This window comes from Malania oleifera, chromosome 13 (assembly GCF_029873635.1).
Source record: "Malania oleifera isolate guangnan ecotype guangnan chromosome 13, ASM2987363v1, whole genome shotgun sequence".
In the NCBI taxonomy this organism is placed as follows: Eukaryota; Viridiplantae; Streptophyta; class Magnoliopsida; order Santalales; family Ximeniaceae; genus Malania; species Malania oleifera.
In genome coordinates, this window is record NC_080429.1 from 85,745,819 (window position 1) to 85,760,228 (window position 14,410).

The 14,410-nt window shown below is 37.1% G+C and overlaps 1 protein-coding gene across 1 annotated transcript in view; it reads right to left on the reverse strand.

Moving 5' to 3' along the window:
- Positions 1–1,325: 1,325 nt before the first annotated feature.
- The window catches only part of LOC131146254 (protein LEO1 homolog), a 63,600-nt gene continuing 50,515 nt past the window's right edge, over positions 1,326–14,410 (reverse strand). The window contains exons 6-11 of the mRNA XM_058095726.1: positions 13,530–13,661; positions 11,619–11,798; positions 11,283–11,414; positions 9,616–9,726; positions 9,268–9,525; positions 1,326–1,713 (exon numbers count right to left, since the gene is read on the reverse strand). Coding sequence (XP_057951709.1) covers positions 1,579–1,713; positions 9,268–9,525; positions 9,616–9,726; positions 11,283–11,414; positions 11,619–11,798; positions 13,530–13,661 — 948 coding nt within the window. The 3' untranslated portion in view covers positions 1,326–1,578. The remainder of the gene's footprint in view (positions 1,714–9,267; positions 9,526–9,615; positions 9,727–11,282; positions 11,415–11,618; positions 11,799–13,529; positions 13,662–14,410) is intronic.

Genomic DNA, 14,410 nt, shown 5'->3' on the forward strand with positions numbered 1-14,410 from the left:
TTTGGCGTGGAAGAACATTTTTAGGGAGGATTTGGACAAGATGTAATATAAAAAAATTTCTAATTCCATCCAACATCTGAAATTCATGCTCTCAAACTTTGTATGAATGAAATTAAAACTGCAATCATTGGGAGAAGGAAATCTTTCAGCCTGGGAATTGCATTGGATTTCTGGTTTGCCCCTTCTAATCTACCCTTGCTTGGTACTCAGAATGGTGAATCAACCTTGATTGAAGTGTAGACCAAAAATTAAGCTTTCTTCATGTATAGAATGTTGGTTGACCTTCTTCCCTCTAGGCAGAAGCTGAAAGAGAATCATTAATTGAGAAATAACGATGATGTGATCTACCTATACATGGCAAAGATTTTGATGGTAACACCAGATCATTAATGAAGCACGTGTATGTATTTCACAAGATTGCTTGCCTGCAGGGCATCGTGAAAGAGTGTTGCTTAAATCTCATCGTTCTTCTCATCCATCATTGATCTTGAGCTGCGATACAGTGTGGGATCTTTCTGGGAAGCTTCGGCAGGCGAGGATTGTTGCTCCAAGGAACCAAATTTCAAGCCTTCTCTCCTCTCCAGGCTGAAGCAATGCATATTCGTGATTCTCTTTCTCATAATTTTGAGTCTCTTCTCATTTGCTCTGTGATGCTAAGGACGTTCGTCATACGGGTCTGAAGCTGAGACTCTAACTATTTGTGCTCTCTCACACAAGTTCACTCAATGCGTCTTGCCATATTCCACGGGCTTCAGCGTTATTGCCCATTATGTATCAAAAAATGTGCAGGACGTGCGCCAAATGACTTTTAATTTCCTTCTTCATTGTTTTGTTGTATGGATACTTTAAGCTTAGCCTGTGGGCTTAAGCTTGGAACATACATACATACATATATACAAACAAACAAACAATTATTATTATTATTATTATTTGCTTATCTTCAAAAAATAAATTATTCATCATCTTGATCTTTACTTGGAGGAGCTGCGAATAAATTTGCATGTATGCAAGACCACTTTACAATATTAAGATAATAAACCATTTAATGCATTAAAAATATAGTTGTAAATTTTAAGTAGCTTTACTACACAAATTGTGCGGTTTTATTCGCCTTATTTTTAATACAACGGGAAAAGGTAAACGTTGAAATTTGAATTCTATACACTTGCACATAGGCCCTTACAAATTAGTACAAAGAAAGAGCTCACTTTAACATGCGGCAACCATTCGACTAGTTATCAGAACATTATTAACATTTTGACAGGAATATTGATAAATCATTAACATGCATGCCACTGATACAACCAATTCAGGTAGGGCTTGGGTTGTCTAGAAAAAGAAAATATAATTCAAAAGTTTGATAATAATTGACGAGCTTTCTCACAACAATGTACTGTCAAAAATGAAATCTAATATCTAGAAATGATCAGTTATAGATACCAACTTCTGTACAGCAGGAAGAAAGGGAGGGAGAAAAAAAAGGAGGGGGGGTGGGGGGGGGAGAGCAATTCATGGGTTCCATAAACTCTCGGACTCTTGTTGCAAGCAATATCAGATTTTACTAATGAACAAAAGCAATCATTCATCATCGCTATCATAAACAAATGCCATTCTGCGATGGGTTGTAGTCTTTCTAGGAGGTGAGTCCTCGTCTGACTCTATATCCTTGCGCTTGAGACTGCCTCCAGACTCCCTACCCTTCGGCTTCGGTTCCTGCAACAATTTTTTGAAAAATTGAGCTCAACGAAACCCAACAGCAAGCAAATAAGGGTATCCCCTCCTCATCATCCTGCAGATTTATACGACTGCTACCAAGTCTATACTTATTTTGCTTGAAGGTGAGGCGTGTGTGCACACAACTCTGCATCTTTATGTGTGTAAGTTTACATATGAGCATACGCATTGTGTAGACACACCACACTATACAAGTTCCGTAAGAAATCAACCCAATCTAATCATTGCAACCAACACATTTCCTTCAGCTTATTTTAGGACAGTATCACCCATCAGTTCAAATCTTCAATCTTAAGAAAAATATTCAGTAAATAATTCCATATGGTGCGTATAATGATCTCGTTAGAGACTACGTGCCTATTTCACTTCCGAAGGCTCCTGTGTTAACTTGGTTCACAAATTGTAATGCAGTGATTAAATGCCACTAAAAAAAAAAAGGCATAGCAAGGAACCACAATTAAATGAGGATAGAACATACCATGACATTTCTAAAGCCAGACTTCATATGGGACAAATTCTGAGGATAACCATTTAATGTGTACAAAATACATCTTTTCACCCATCCATAGTACTACAACAATTGACATTCTGAAAGCTTACCGGATATATTGATTTTCTTCCTCAACAATTTTCAGCATTAAAATACATTTTAGACTTATTTTTCCAGTGTTTGGATACATTAAAAAATGACAAATAAAAACAATAATAAAATGCAGTCAACTAAAATTGGAAGTCAAATTCATGTGTGCGCGATCTGCAACCTGTTTCGGTCAACCAAGAGCCCAGGCATGCCGATTATGACATGTAAACTGGCAGAAAAGGATTCATATGGCTGACCCACATAGTGGGATTTAAGGATTGATTTGTTCTTTTGTTGTCTGTCGTTGTACAGTCTAAAGCCTAGGCATGATAATTGTGGCATTTACAGTCCAAACAAATTGAACATCAATCTGCATCAAATGATACTCAGCCTATGGTTGACCTACAAAACATGCTTATTAGCAGAAAAACAGAACTCTGTTGTTCCTAAGAATTTTTTTTACTTCATTTTTTTATAAGAAAAGAATTATTTTAAGAGAGCAAGAGAAAAATTACAGAGGATAAGGCATCCTACAACCAAAAATAGAAATACAATAGGAAAAGAAAAGAAATTAAAATAAACTACAAGACATCTAATGAAGAATAGGTTGCCAATTGCTCTCCATGTCAAGGAAAAGAAATTCCCCCAAACAATCCATTACCTCAACACCACAAAAATTCAAGAACACCATTTCTTCATACCTAATCAACTATAGTAACTGTAATACTCTAATGCTTTCCTAATGTTTACACCTGAAATAAAAATATGCACCCTCCAAAGAGAGAACAAACACAATGGTATCCAAAACCAACAAACTTTCATTGGACACTGGACATGCCAGCGCAGTCCAGGCTGCTACACCCTGCCACCAATGCATAAATGGAAAGGACACTAGTTTCAACATTTTTTTTATGAGTAAACTTTATTGAAAAGGCATCAAGGGGATGCCAGCCCATGGTACAATGAATCAAGCACCCTGAAGGGTGTCATACAATTCAAAGATTACATCATAGTCATCAACAACAGTCCCACTATGCCAGCTATTGACCATGGTAAACCAGTGCTCTTTGCTGATCTCGATTGCTGAGGTAGAATTTCAAAAACACTCACTCATTCATCTCTTTCCAAATGCACCAGAAAATTTCAAGTGGAATGAGGGGCATAGCCTCTCTCTTCTCCTTTGCTGCTCGAATCCCTTTCCAGGCCCAAAGTTCCCCTCCCACAGAGTTAGTGAGAACGCACTGTTGTCCTATCAGAGACGATGCCATATTCCAAAGATTCTTGGTTCAAGTACAACGAAGGAGGACGTGCTCTACAGATTCTGCATCAGCCATGCAAAGGGGACATCTGTTGGCGACTAACAGACCCTTTGCAAATTTTCCAGAGTCAAAATCTTACTGTGGGTTGCGTTTTATGCAAGGAAGGCAACTTTTGCAGGGGCATCTGTCCTGCAAATCCGAGTCCAAGGGAAACTAAAGTTGTTTGACTCCAAAGGGAAGAGCTTCCTGTAGAAGGATCTAACAGTGAGGACCCCCCCCCCCCCTCTTCTCATCTAAGGCCCAAACAGGAAGATCAGTACTATTATGGTGCTGGTAGCTGTAAAGAAAGCTGTAAAAGTCTGTGAGCTGGTTGAGTTCTCAATCTTCCACATTTCTAAGGGGATGTTCCAAAAGGGCCCCTGATCTGAGGTTTGAGAGGTGTTGACTGACGCAGGCATCTTTATCACATGTCAAGCTGTAAATGGCTGGAAATAAGACACTAAGAGCTTCTTGATCACACCATGAGTCATGCCAAAAATAAATATTTTCCCCATTCACCACCTGAAATCTGATACAAGAAGCGAAATCATTCAAACATTTTCTAATGAAATTCCACAACCCTACACCGCATGGTCCTTTGTTAACCTGGGAGATCCAATCGTTATGTTGAAGCCCATATTTTACAGCAATGATTCCCCGCCAAAGGTGGGTCTATCTCAATCATGAATCTCCACAACCATTTCCCAAACAAGGCTTTATTGAAAATGTGGAGGGACTTCAAACGCAAGCCTCCTAAATGATGGGGTTGTTTCACAATGCCCCATTTGACAAGGTGAAAATTGAATTCTGCCCTGAAGCTCCCACAAAGCAACCTCCTTTGAATTCCTTCAAGTCTCTTGGCAAATGAAGTCGGAAGGGGAAGGAGAGACAGTAAATAGGAGATTTTTCAAGGTGCTTTTAATGAGAGTGGGTCTGCCACCTTTTGATAAGAAAGTCTTCTTCCATCCAGCCAGCCCTTCTTCAAATTTTTCAATGATGAGATCCCACACTACTTTATCTTTAAATTTGGCATCGAGAGGTAGCCCAAGGTAGTCAATAGGGAAAGTACCCATTTTGCAGCCCAGAAGGCCAGCAAGGAGAGGCCCATCTACAGTTTATCCAACCAAAATTATTTCTCTTTTTCCAAGGTTAACTTTCAAAACGGAAACCGCCTCAAACCCTGCCAAGATACATCTCAGATTCAGAATATGGAAAGGGTCATCCTCACAAAAAAATGATAACCACCTGCGAACAGGAGATACATGATGTCCATGGACCTTTCGTGCCTGCCAACTCTAATTCCTTTGAGCAGCCCTTCCCCGTAGCTTTTTCAAAGATGAGGCTCAGCACCTCTATCGCCAAGATAAAAAAAAAGAGGATAGAGGGTCCCCTTCTCCCAGTCCTCTGGAGGAGCAAAAGAAATCAGTGGGGCGCCCATTGATTAACACTCAGAGGCTTGGTGTGTTGATGCAATGAGCAATCCAACTACACCAACGCCCCTCAAAATCCATTTTTCTGAAGAGTATAGAGAAGGAAGTTCCATTTGACGTGATCAAAAGCTTTCTCCATGTCAACTTTGCATGCCACCCCATTTTTCTTTTCCCTCCGGTAAGTATTCACCGCCTTGTTAGCTGTGAGGTCTGCCCCATTATTTGTCTTCCCACCACAAAGGCGTATTGATGTTGTCCAATGACTTCCGGAGTGGCATTTTTAATCCCCATAGCAATGACTTCAGCAAGGATCCCATAAATACTTCCCACCAAGCTAATTGGCCCAAAGTCCTTAATGTTGGTTGCCCCAGGTTGCTTCAGAGTCAGTGTAAGGGGGGAAGTGGCATTGATGCTACTCACAAATCTAACCGATCTAAAGAATTCCTTAAAAATTTTAGTAAAGTCCTCCTTGAGCTCGCCCCATTTTGACTAGAAGAAAGGTAAGGAGAACCCATTTGCCCTGGCGCTTTGTCTCCATTGCAATCTCTAATGGCTTAAATAGGATTTCTGCTTCCTCAAAAGGTCTCTCAAGCCACTCTGTGGTGGAGGGGCTGATTGATTTAAAATCAATGTCATCCACTACAGGTCTCCAACTTCTGAATTCAGAGTAAAGAACTTAATAAAAGTTGCAGATTCCCCTTTTGATGTCCACTTCCTCAGTGAAGGTGTTCCCCGCAATTTCAATGCTAGAAATGGTGTTCAATCTGCGATGGGCATTGCAGTTCAATGGAAAAATATGGTATTCCGGTCTCCCTCTTTGAGCCATAAGGCTCTAGATTTTTGCCTTCAGGAGATCTCTTCAGGGCTAATACCTCGGTCAGCTCCTTCTTCAACAAAACTCTTTCGGCCCTTTAATCAGTACTGAACCCTTGTCTTATCTCTTGCTCATCAAGGATCATGATGTTAAGAATAATGGTCGTCTTTGCCTGAATGTTCCCAAATATGCTTTTATTCCACACTTTGAGCTTCTCTTTTCAATTCCTTCAGTTTTGAAGTTAGCATAAAGCTAGCTTTCCCCTCAACACGCGACATGGACCACCAAAGCTTACGTGGTCCCCAAAGCCATCATGCTTTAACCACATTTTTTTTAAGTGAATTGGGATTGGACCCCTCCTGGGTCAATGAGAATAGGGAAGTGATCCAATGTGAACCTAGGAAGGAGCTCTTGAGTGGTTTTGGAAAAGTGAATATCCCAATTCACTGAGATAAGGAACCTATCAAGTCTCGAGAAGGTGGATTTTAACCAAGTGAAAGCACCACCAATGAGGGCATTCACATTGGTGAGGTCCAGAAACTCTCTCATGCAGCAATTCTCTGCTCCACCCCCACTTCGTTCATAAGGGTACAACACCATGTTGGAGTCTCCTCCAATAACCCAAGGTGCATCCCATCAGCTTTTAAGCTCCAAGAGCTCCATCCAAAACAGATTAACCTTTATTAATGCCTGCAATTCTACTTTTGGACAAACTAACCCTCAAACAAACAAGAAATTTATCTGCCAGCACATCACACATTCTATTACAAAGAACCTTTACTAAGATCTTATCGACTAGTGGTACTGATGCTAACAAGCCTAAAATCCCCCACTTCAATAGACTTGTCTTACCTTGGCATAAGGGTTATGAATGGTTAGTACTCCTCCCACCACACCATTAGCATAAAATTCAACACACTTTTGTCAGACAGTCCTTCCCCCATGCCAGCATACCTGGAAATAAGCCATAGTAAAACAATAAGGACCTAAAACCTTGTCCTCTTCCAAATCAAACACAACTCTTCCCACTTCCTCCTCCTCAGATGGCCTTTCTAGCCACATGGCACTAACCTCCAAGATCAGGCACCAATCCAACTAACAATTCAATCATAAGTCTATCAAAACCCTCCAAGTAAAGGGTCTGAAGGTTCTAGTATTCCATTTACGATACATTTAATTCTATTAACCAAGAACTAATAATTTTTTTTCAAAAATCCTGAAATAATATGTTCACACACACAAAAAAGACTATGGCAATCACAAAAAGCAACAAATTCAATATTCTCTGACCTAAAATGACAAGGAAAGATTTTTTTTTTCTCTGCATCAAAATAGATAAAATACAATGCTTTAAAACATGGAGTAATGTGAGGCATTTTAGCAAACGAGTAATGAGGCATTTTTACCCTCATATGAAGTGAGGCTTAAGCCTTGAGGCATTAAGGTGGTAAACCTTTTCAGAATTTATTTTTACAAATAAATAAATAAACTACATATATATTAAAAACATCTAAAAATAAGAAATTACTAATAAAATTTTAAAAAAGTAATTAGGTATGATTTGTAAATTCGCCCAATCTAAGTTTATCAATTAAATATTCAAGTAAACTATGCTAAGAGGTAATCATAACAAAAAAAATTCAGATCCAAGATGCAACTTTCAATTGTTTCGGAAAGGTTTATATTCAAAAGTTCTAGAGATTCACTCAAATTAGAACATTCCTTACTCTTACACATATGATTGAATTATGTGACCTAGGTTAAGACCACATTTAATTTTAAAATGCACAAACTCAAAACGCAAACTCCTAAACCAAAATAGCTCAAAAGGCACACCCTTTTGTGCAAATGTGTAGGCTTTATTTTATTATGCACTTGCATTTTGAGATTGCAGCATTTTAGAAAGATTTATGTTCAAAAGATTTAGATATTCACTCAAATTAGAGCATTCCTTCGTCCTCTCTTCACAAAATGATAAAGTTTCATGAGCCTAGTTTGAGAACAAAGTTAACTTAAAATGAAAAAACTCAAAATTCAAAATCCTCAACCAAAAAAGTGCACAAGGCTTTTATGTTCAAATGTGTAAGTGTTATCTATGCACTTGCACCTTGAGAGCTTAGCATTTCAGACTATGCCTCAAGGCATTTTAGGCACATTGCATCTTGAGGGAGGCCTCAATTGTGCTTTTTAAAACATTGATAAAATATGTATTTTCTATAATATAAAATTAAAATTAAATGAAAAACACAGGTGGGAAGACACAAAACATCTTCTTTCTTAGAGATTGAGCAGTGCAACATTATAAGAACTTTTTCTTTGTTAGTGAAAGATAAAAGTTAAATTTAAAAGTTTTAAAATTTTATTTTTTGAAATGTGAATTTAATAACTTTTTACTGAATATATTTGGCAAGCCCTGGGGTTTTATACTACTATTGAAGCAATGCATTATCTAGGTGACTTAAATTCTGCTCTACTCATAGATAAGTGAAAGCTATAAACGTGAAATTTTGGTCCCCCCAAAAGAAAATTCAGTTTGTGGTCTGTCATTCCCTCTTCAATATCTGCACATTCCTTAATACTTATAATTCCAATCTAAACACCATAAGCAAAAGGTGTACATGAAGTATGTAACTAATTTAGATAATCAATGAACTATTTTCTTCCAATCTGTACATAAGACATTAGTTAAAGGATTTTTAATATGAATAGGACTCTTGTTTTCCTAAAGGACATATTTTTTTTGGGGAACAAAGATAATTAAATAAAATAATTTAAATGTAACCAACATTCAAACAATAATATTGTACCCTTAATTTAGCGACCATTATAAAAGGGTAAAACAAACGCCAGTTTTCACTGTGCAGTGCCATTCAGATGAAACAAACACATTTTAAACATATAGGCTTCACTGAATTCACATCTCTTTATCAGTTTAATTGATTTCTCTAATTATCCGAAGGGTCTCCTATTTCTCAATTTCATAATTTATTTGTGCCCCAAAAACTGTAATCAGTGAGCAGAACCGTATTATTATTTCCCAGTTAATTATCCAAGATGCAGGTCCTTCAAGGTAATAACTGCAAGAATTCTGCAACAATTAGGATTCTGAGATTTCATGCTTTAAAATGTTCCATGTATTTGTTTTGCTTTAGGGTTCAATGAGAAAACCCAACAGGCAGTTTGAATTTTTGCTATCTATCTGTAGAGAAGGGACTCTTGCAACTAAAAAGGAATATCCAAATTAGTCTTTTATGGAGGATCATAGAAAACACTGAACAAAGTACACATATCCTCAAGCCTTGATCATGGTTGTAGATAGGACATCGAACAATTTGTATACCTACTTTTTATATGATAGCAGAAACAAATCCCACTGAAATAAATATTGAAGAATGTCAAAGATTTGCATACCTCAGTCTCCTCCTCCTCCTCCTCCTCTGAAGCTTCATTAGCTGCTGCCTCTTCATCATCATGTTGCTCTTCATCTTCTTCTTCTTCTTCATATTCCAGCTCCGATTCAACAGTCCTCTTCCGTGGGGGGGATCTTTCATCTTCCTCCCCATCACTTTCATACTCAGACTCCTCTCTCTCACTGTCAGAGAAATCTACTGGACGCCGAGATGTTTTGACAGCTGGCACAGATGACTTGCGAGGAGTTTCCTTGTGTCCCTGTAGTTAATAGTCCGAGGCGTTAAAAAAAAAAAAAAAAAAAAGGAATGAGAATAAGTCGATTTGCTCAAGAAATTAAAACATATCTACCTTCTTTGCATTCATAATCCGCTTCTCAGCTCGTGCTTCTACCTCCAAGTCTTCCTCAAAACGGCGGCGGGAAGCAAGGCGACGAGATTCATGATAATCGGGTTCCTCATCCTAATCAATAGTAAAGTGAAGAAAATTTATTGAAATTCCAACACAAGAAAGATGTAACTTTTTCTTTTGATAGAAATAAAAATTTTCATTCAGGGAGGAGAGACAGAGGATGAGGCATCCTGCTAAATCAAGAAGCAGGAAAGAAAAAAAAAAAAAAAAGGGGGGGGGGGTGACAGAAAGGATAAAAGAAGAGCAAGGAAAAGACATAAAACATGAGCAAATCCATCAAATCTCTCTGCAAATCCGAAATGCCAATCACTTCAAAGAATCCTAAGGAGAAAGCCAAAAATTGACCCTAGAAAACCAATTATATTCCAAACCAATGATAGGATCAGTGACTGTCCCTTAAAAATGTGGGCATTTCATTCCAACAAATTGCATAGAAAAAAGTGCATATATAAAAAATAAGAACAAAGTCATTTTTGAATAAAATCATGAATTACTCCAATACCATTAAGTAAAAACCATTTTAGTTCCTACACTTTTAATTGGTATTGATGACCTATATTCCATAAGTTTACATAATTACATTTGACATCTAAATTAGGTTCAATGACATTAATGAAACTTGTTGAGGTTAACAAATTGTTGACCTAGCACTACACATTTTTGTCGTTATAGTTGTTGTATTTTTTCCTTTTTTCCTTTTTTATTTATGTATTTATTTATTTGTTTGATATCCTAGGAAACCTGAGTCACCTCCTTACCTAAACTCAAGAAGGAACTGACCACACCCGCAGAAGCCAGCCCCCAGGCAAGTCGAGGAGACCCAGAGAGGAATCAAACCTAGGACCACTTTCAGCCTTTGTCCACCCTTACCACTAAGCCCACCTTGGCGGGTTTTCACTTTGTTGTATTATTAGTAGACTACTATGAGCCTACACTATTCACGGGTCCATTTAGAAAAATAAGAAGAAAAATCATTTTGCATTGCATTTTCTCCATATCAAATACTATTAAAAATAAGAAATTTTATAATATGATTATAAATGAAGAAAAATTAAACATTAATGATATGTCATATTATTTTTATTTTCTTTCTTACCTTCCTTGATAACCAAACATGAAAAAGTGGGATTTGTTCATATTTTCCTTTTCTTTCCCTAATATTTTCCAAGTTCCAAACAAGATCTAAAGAAATTCTTTGAAGAAGAAGAAGCAATAGTCATGGAGTGAAATTTAATTGCATAAATTTAGTAGTCAAAAGTCCATAATGTACCAACTAAGAGTATCGGGACTAAAATGATTTTCGCTCAATAGTACAAGGACTAACTTATGATTTTGCCATTATATTTACTTGGGCCTTTAGCTTTCAGCCCTCCAAGATAAAATCTGAAATCTTCTAACAAAATGCTTGTTCCATTGAAGTGAAAGATCATCCTAATTTCATAAGCATGCAAGGGATAAATGTTGGTCATTCTTCATGAAGGGCAAGTCTACTGCGGTGAAATTAACAAATATTCCCAAATTTAAGGCACTGCCCAAGCATAAAGTGCAAAGAAAAACACAAATTGAATAAAAATATGGGATAAAGTAAACGAGACGCAAAGGTAGACCTCATCAAGTGCTTCCTCTAAGAAACCGGGCGAAAGTTGGCGACCCCTATCCACAGTTTGTGTATACTTCCTGTTTACCTTTTCCCGCTTCCGACTAAGAAGTTCATTAGCTCTGATTGTCTGACTTAGAGCCTACAAGATCAAAACAAGAATGAAAAGTTAAAAACAATACTCTTCATTTGGTTACAAGGGAGCGCAAAGTGCTAGGCATGGAGTGAGTCAAACCTAGGACCTTGGGAAATAGTAACACCTGGGTTGGGGGTGCTCAGTATAGGCATACCCCGCTCCTCAAAATACTAAATACCAAAAAAAGTTATTCTTTAATTAACTAATTACCTTTTCTTTTTCCTCCTTTTCCCTCTCTGGATCAATATTCGTGACACAATTCTTAACCTTATAAACCTTTTTGTGGCGTGAATCAACAAGAGCAGTCAACAACCGATGAGAATTTGATGACAGTGAAGATGGCATAAACCTCATTTTCTTCAGAAGTCTCCCTTGTGATTGGAGGATTCCCTGCATTTTAGGAGTGTAGAAAAACAAAGTAAAAATTTTCAACACAATTCCATTCCCCAAAACAGGACATGGTGAGAAGTATGAATGGTTTTGTACAAATAAAAATGCAAACAGAACCCCAGACAACGATAATTTTATAAAATGTCCTGGTGTTCTATTGGAAAATTTAAAAAAGAAATTGGTAAAGCACCAAAAGGTAATTCACAATTCTTTTCCTATAGCCCCACAAGTTAGGCATGAAGCTCTGAAATGGGAATTGCCAGTGCTAGATGCATCATTACAGTAAATTCAGTGACTAGCATGCACAAGCATCCTTCTTGAAAGCTTCTCTCAAGATCTACTTTACCCTTCTTGACCTCAGAAGAGGAGCTAAAGTCCCTAGATGCATCATTTGAACAACTAGTATGTACAAATATCCTTTTCGAAAGATCCTCCTAAGATCAACTTTACCCTTTATGACCTCAGTAGAAGAACTAGAGTCCCTAGAATAGACCCCTGTTTCAGAGTAAAGATGCAGTTTTAAGGGAAACCCACAAAAATCCATTATTTATTATCCCAGGTTTTCTATTTTTCCCCCTTTTTTTTTGGCAGGGGGAACTGGCAATGAAGTAAATAACATTTCCATTTTCGCGATTTTTTCCGTATCCCTATCATCGTCCTAATTTTCAAAACACATCCATTTCTAACTATTTTTTTTACCCAAGGAACGTGGTTTGTCAGGAACACCATTCTGCAGTGCACTTGAGTAAAAGGGAAATGACTCATCTTATTTGTTGGTTCTTGAATCTGTCCATTTCTCCAACATTCATAACAGGAGAATTCAGGCTTTAGACCAGAATTTCTTTAATTCTTCACCCATTTAATATTTTAACTCTAGACCCTAAAGTTGTCCATTTTTCTTTGTATCTCTTCTCTGGAAAACTAAAGAGCCCATTTAGTAGTAGAAATTGGAAAACATATCTATTTTCCATTTTATAGTTTTCCAAAAAAATTATAAAAGCTTTAACTTATTTTTTAGTTTTTCAAGATTCAAAGCTAAAACTAAAACTGGAGAAGACTGAACTAAGACAAAACATGAAGAAAAAACTGGATGTAATGAGATGTAGATGGAGGTGTAAAGTGAGTTAAGCCTGACCTGTGAGCTACTCGAGCTTGAGTCTGCTCTAACTATATTCAAGTTTGAGTGGAGCTTGAAGTACTAGAGTATGTGACAAGTCAGTTTCGAGTTTTTCGCAAAACTAGTTATGAGCTTAAGAGCCTAATCCAGCTTCTATTTTCTTTATTATTTTATTATACATTCTGCATAATAAATATATTATATATATTATATAATTAATCAACCTTAATTGAGCGAAGCTAGCGTTTAAGAACATACAGCTGAGTCAAACTCAAATTCAACAATTATAAAACTGACCAAGTTTGACTCACGTTTTGAGCTTAAAGTTTATGAATTGAGTCGAGTTTGAGTCCCCCACTACATCAAGTCAACTCAACTAGAGTACCGAATATACCTTTAGAGATAGGCAGTTAAATACAAAGTGTCCTAAAGATAGCCTTTCTTAAATTCTCCAAGACCCATATATTTGCTTTCTTTTAGCTATTGTCAAGATGCCTAAATGGCTTTGTCTGCATGCACAGATGTATGTCCACAAAAATATATGCATCCATATATCTCTCCTTGGTTCACATGTATTTTTTAATTAAGCATGCTGAATGGATGTGATGACTCACCTTTCCATGTCTAAGAAAAAGGTGTGCTTGATCATGCTGTGCATCTTGCACAGATATGTCAAGAACTTCATTCCCAATCAACAATTGTAAACTGCCATCTGACCACCTGACAAAGCGTGCATTGCTTTCATACTGCATGTCCAAAGCAAATATTAGACATTCCTCCTGAAAGGCTATAAACAACAATTGTATTCTTGTATACCACTGTACTAAAGCACAACCAACTTTGGAAATTAACTGATTAAATATTAGATCCAGTGCTAAATAAAAAAACAGAGCCAACAGCGAGGTGTTGAAAGCAAAAGAACTGCCACCTACAAGCAATTGACAGCCTCCAAATTTATTTCCATGAGAGAGTTCTCAATTCTGCCATCACAAACAGCACTAAACATACACACCTAATATCAATAACATTTGCTTTGAATTATAACAGTCACCACTGTAAAGTTTATTTTAAAACAACTATGTTATTGAGCTTTCATTGCACCTTGGTCTCCATACAATTGTAAAGTAAGCAAATGCAGTCCCTCCTTTCTCTTTAAACAGTAGCGCAATTTCTGGTGCTAGAGTACCAATTTTTTTTACAGACAATTGTAAAGTAAGCATATGCAGTCCCTCCTTTCTCTTTAAACAGTAGCACAATTTCTGGTGCTAGAGTACCAATTTTTTTCCACGGTCAAGAAGCCTGATCTACACTAAGATTCGCAGTTAATTATTAGATATTGTGTTCCAATCCAAAACCACTAGCAGATGATAATTAAATCGTTTTTACAGAGATAACTTCCTCTTCTAAAAGAACATCCCAGACATTCAACAATTAACTTTATTATGAACACAATGCTTTTAAAAAATGATTGTAAAAAATATATATGAACAATGCA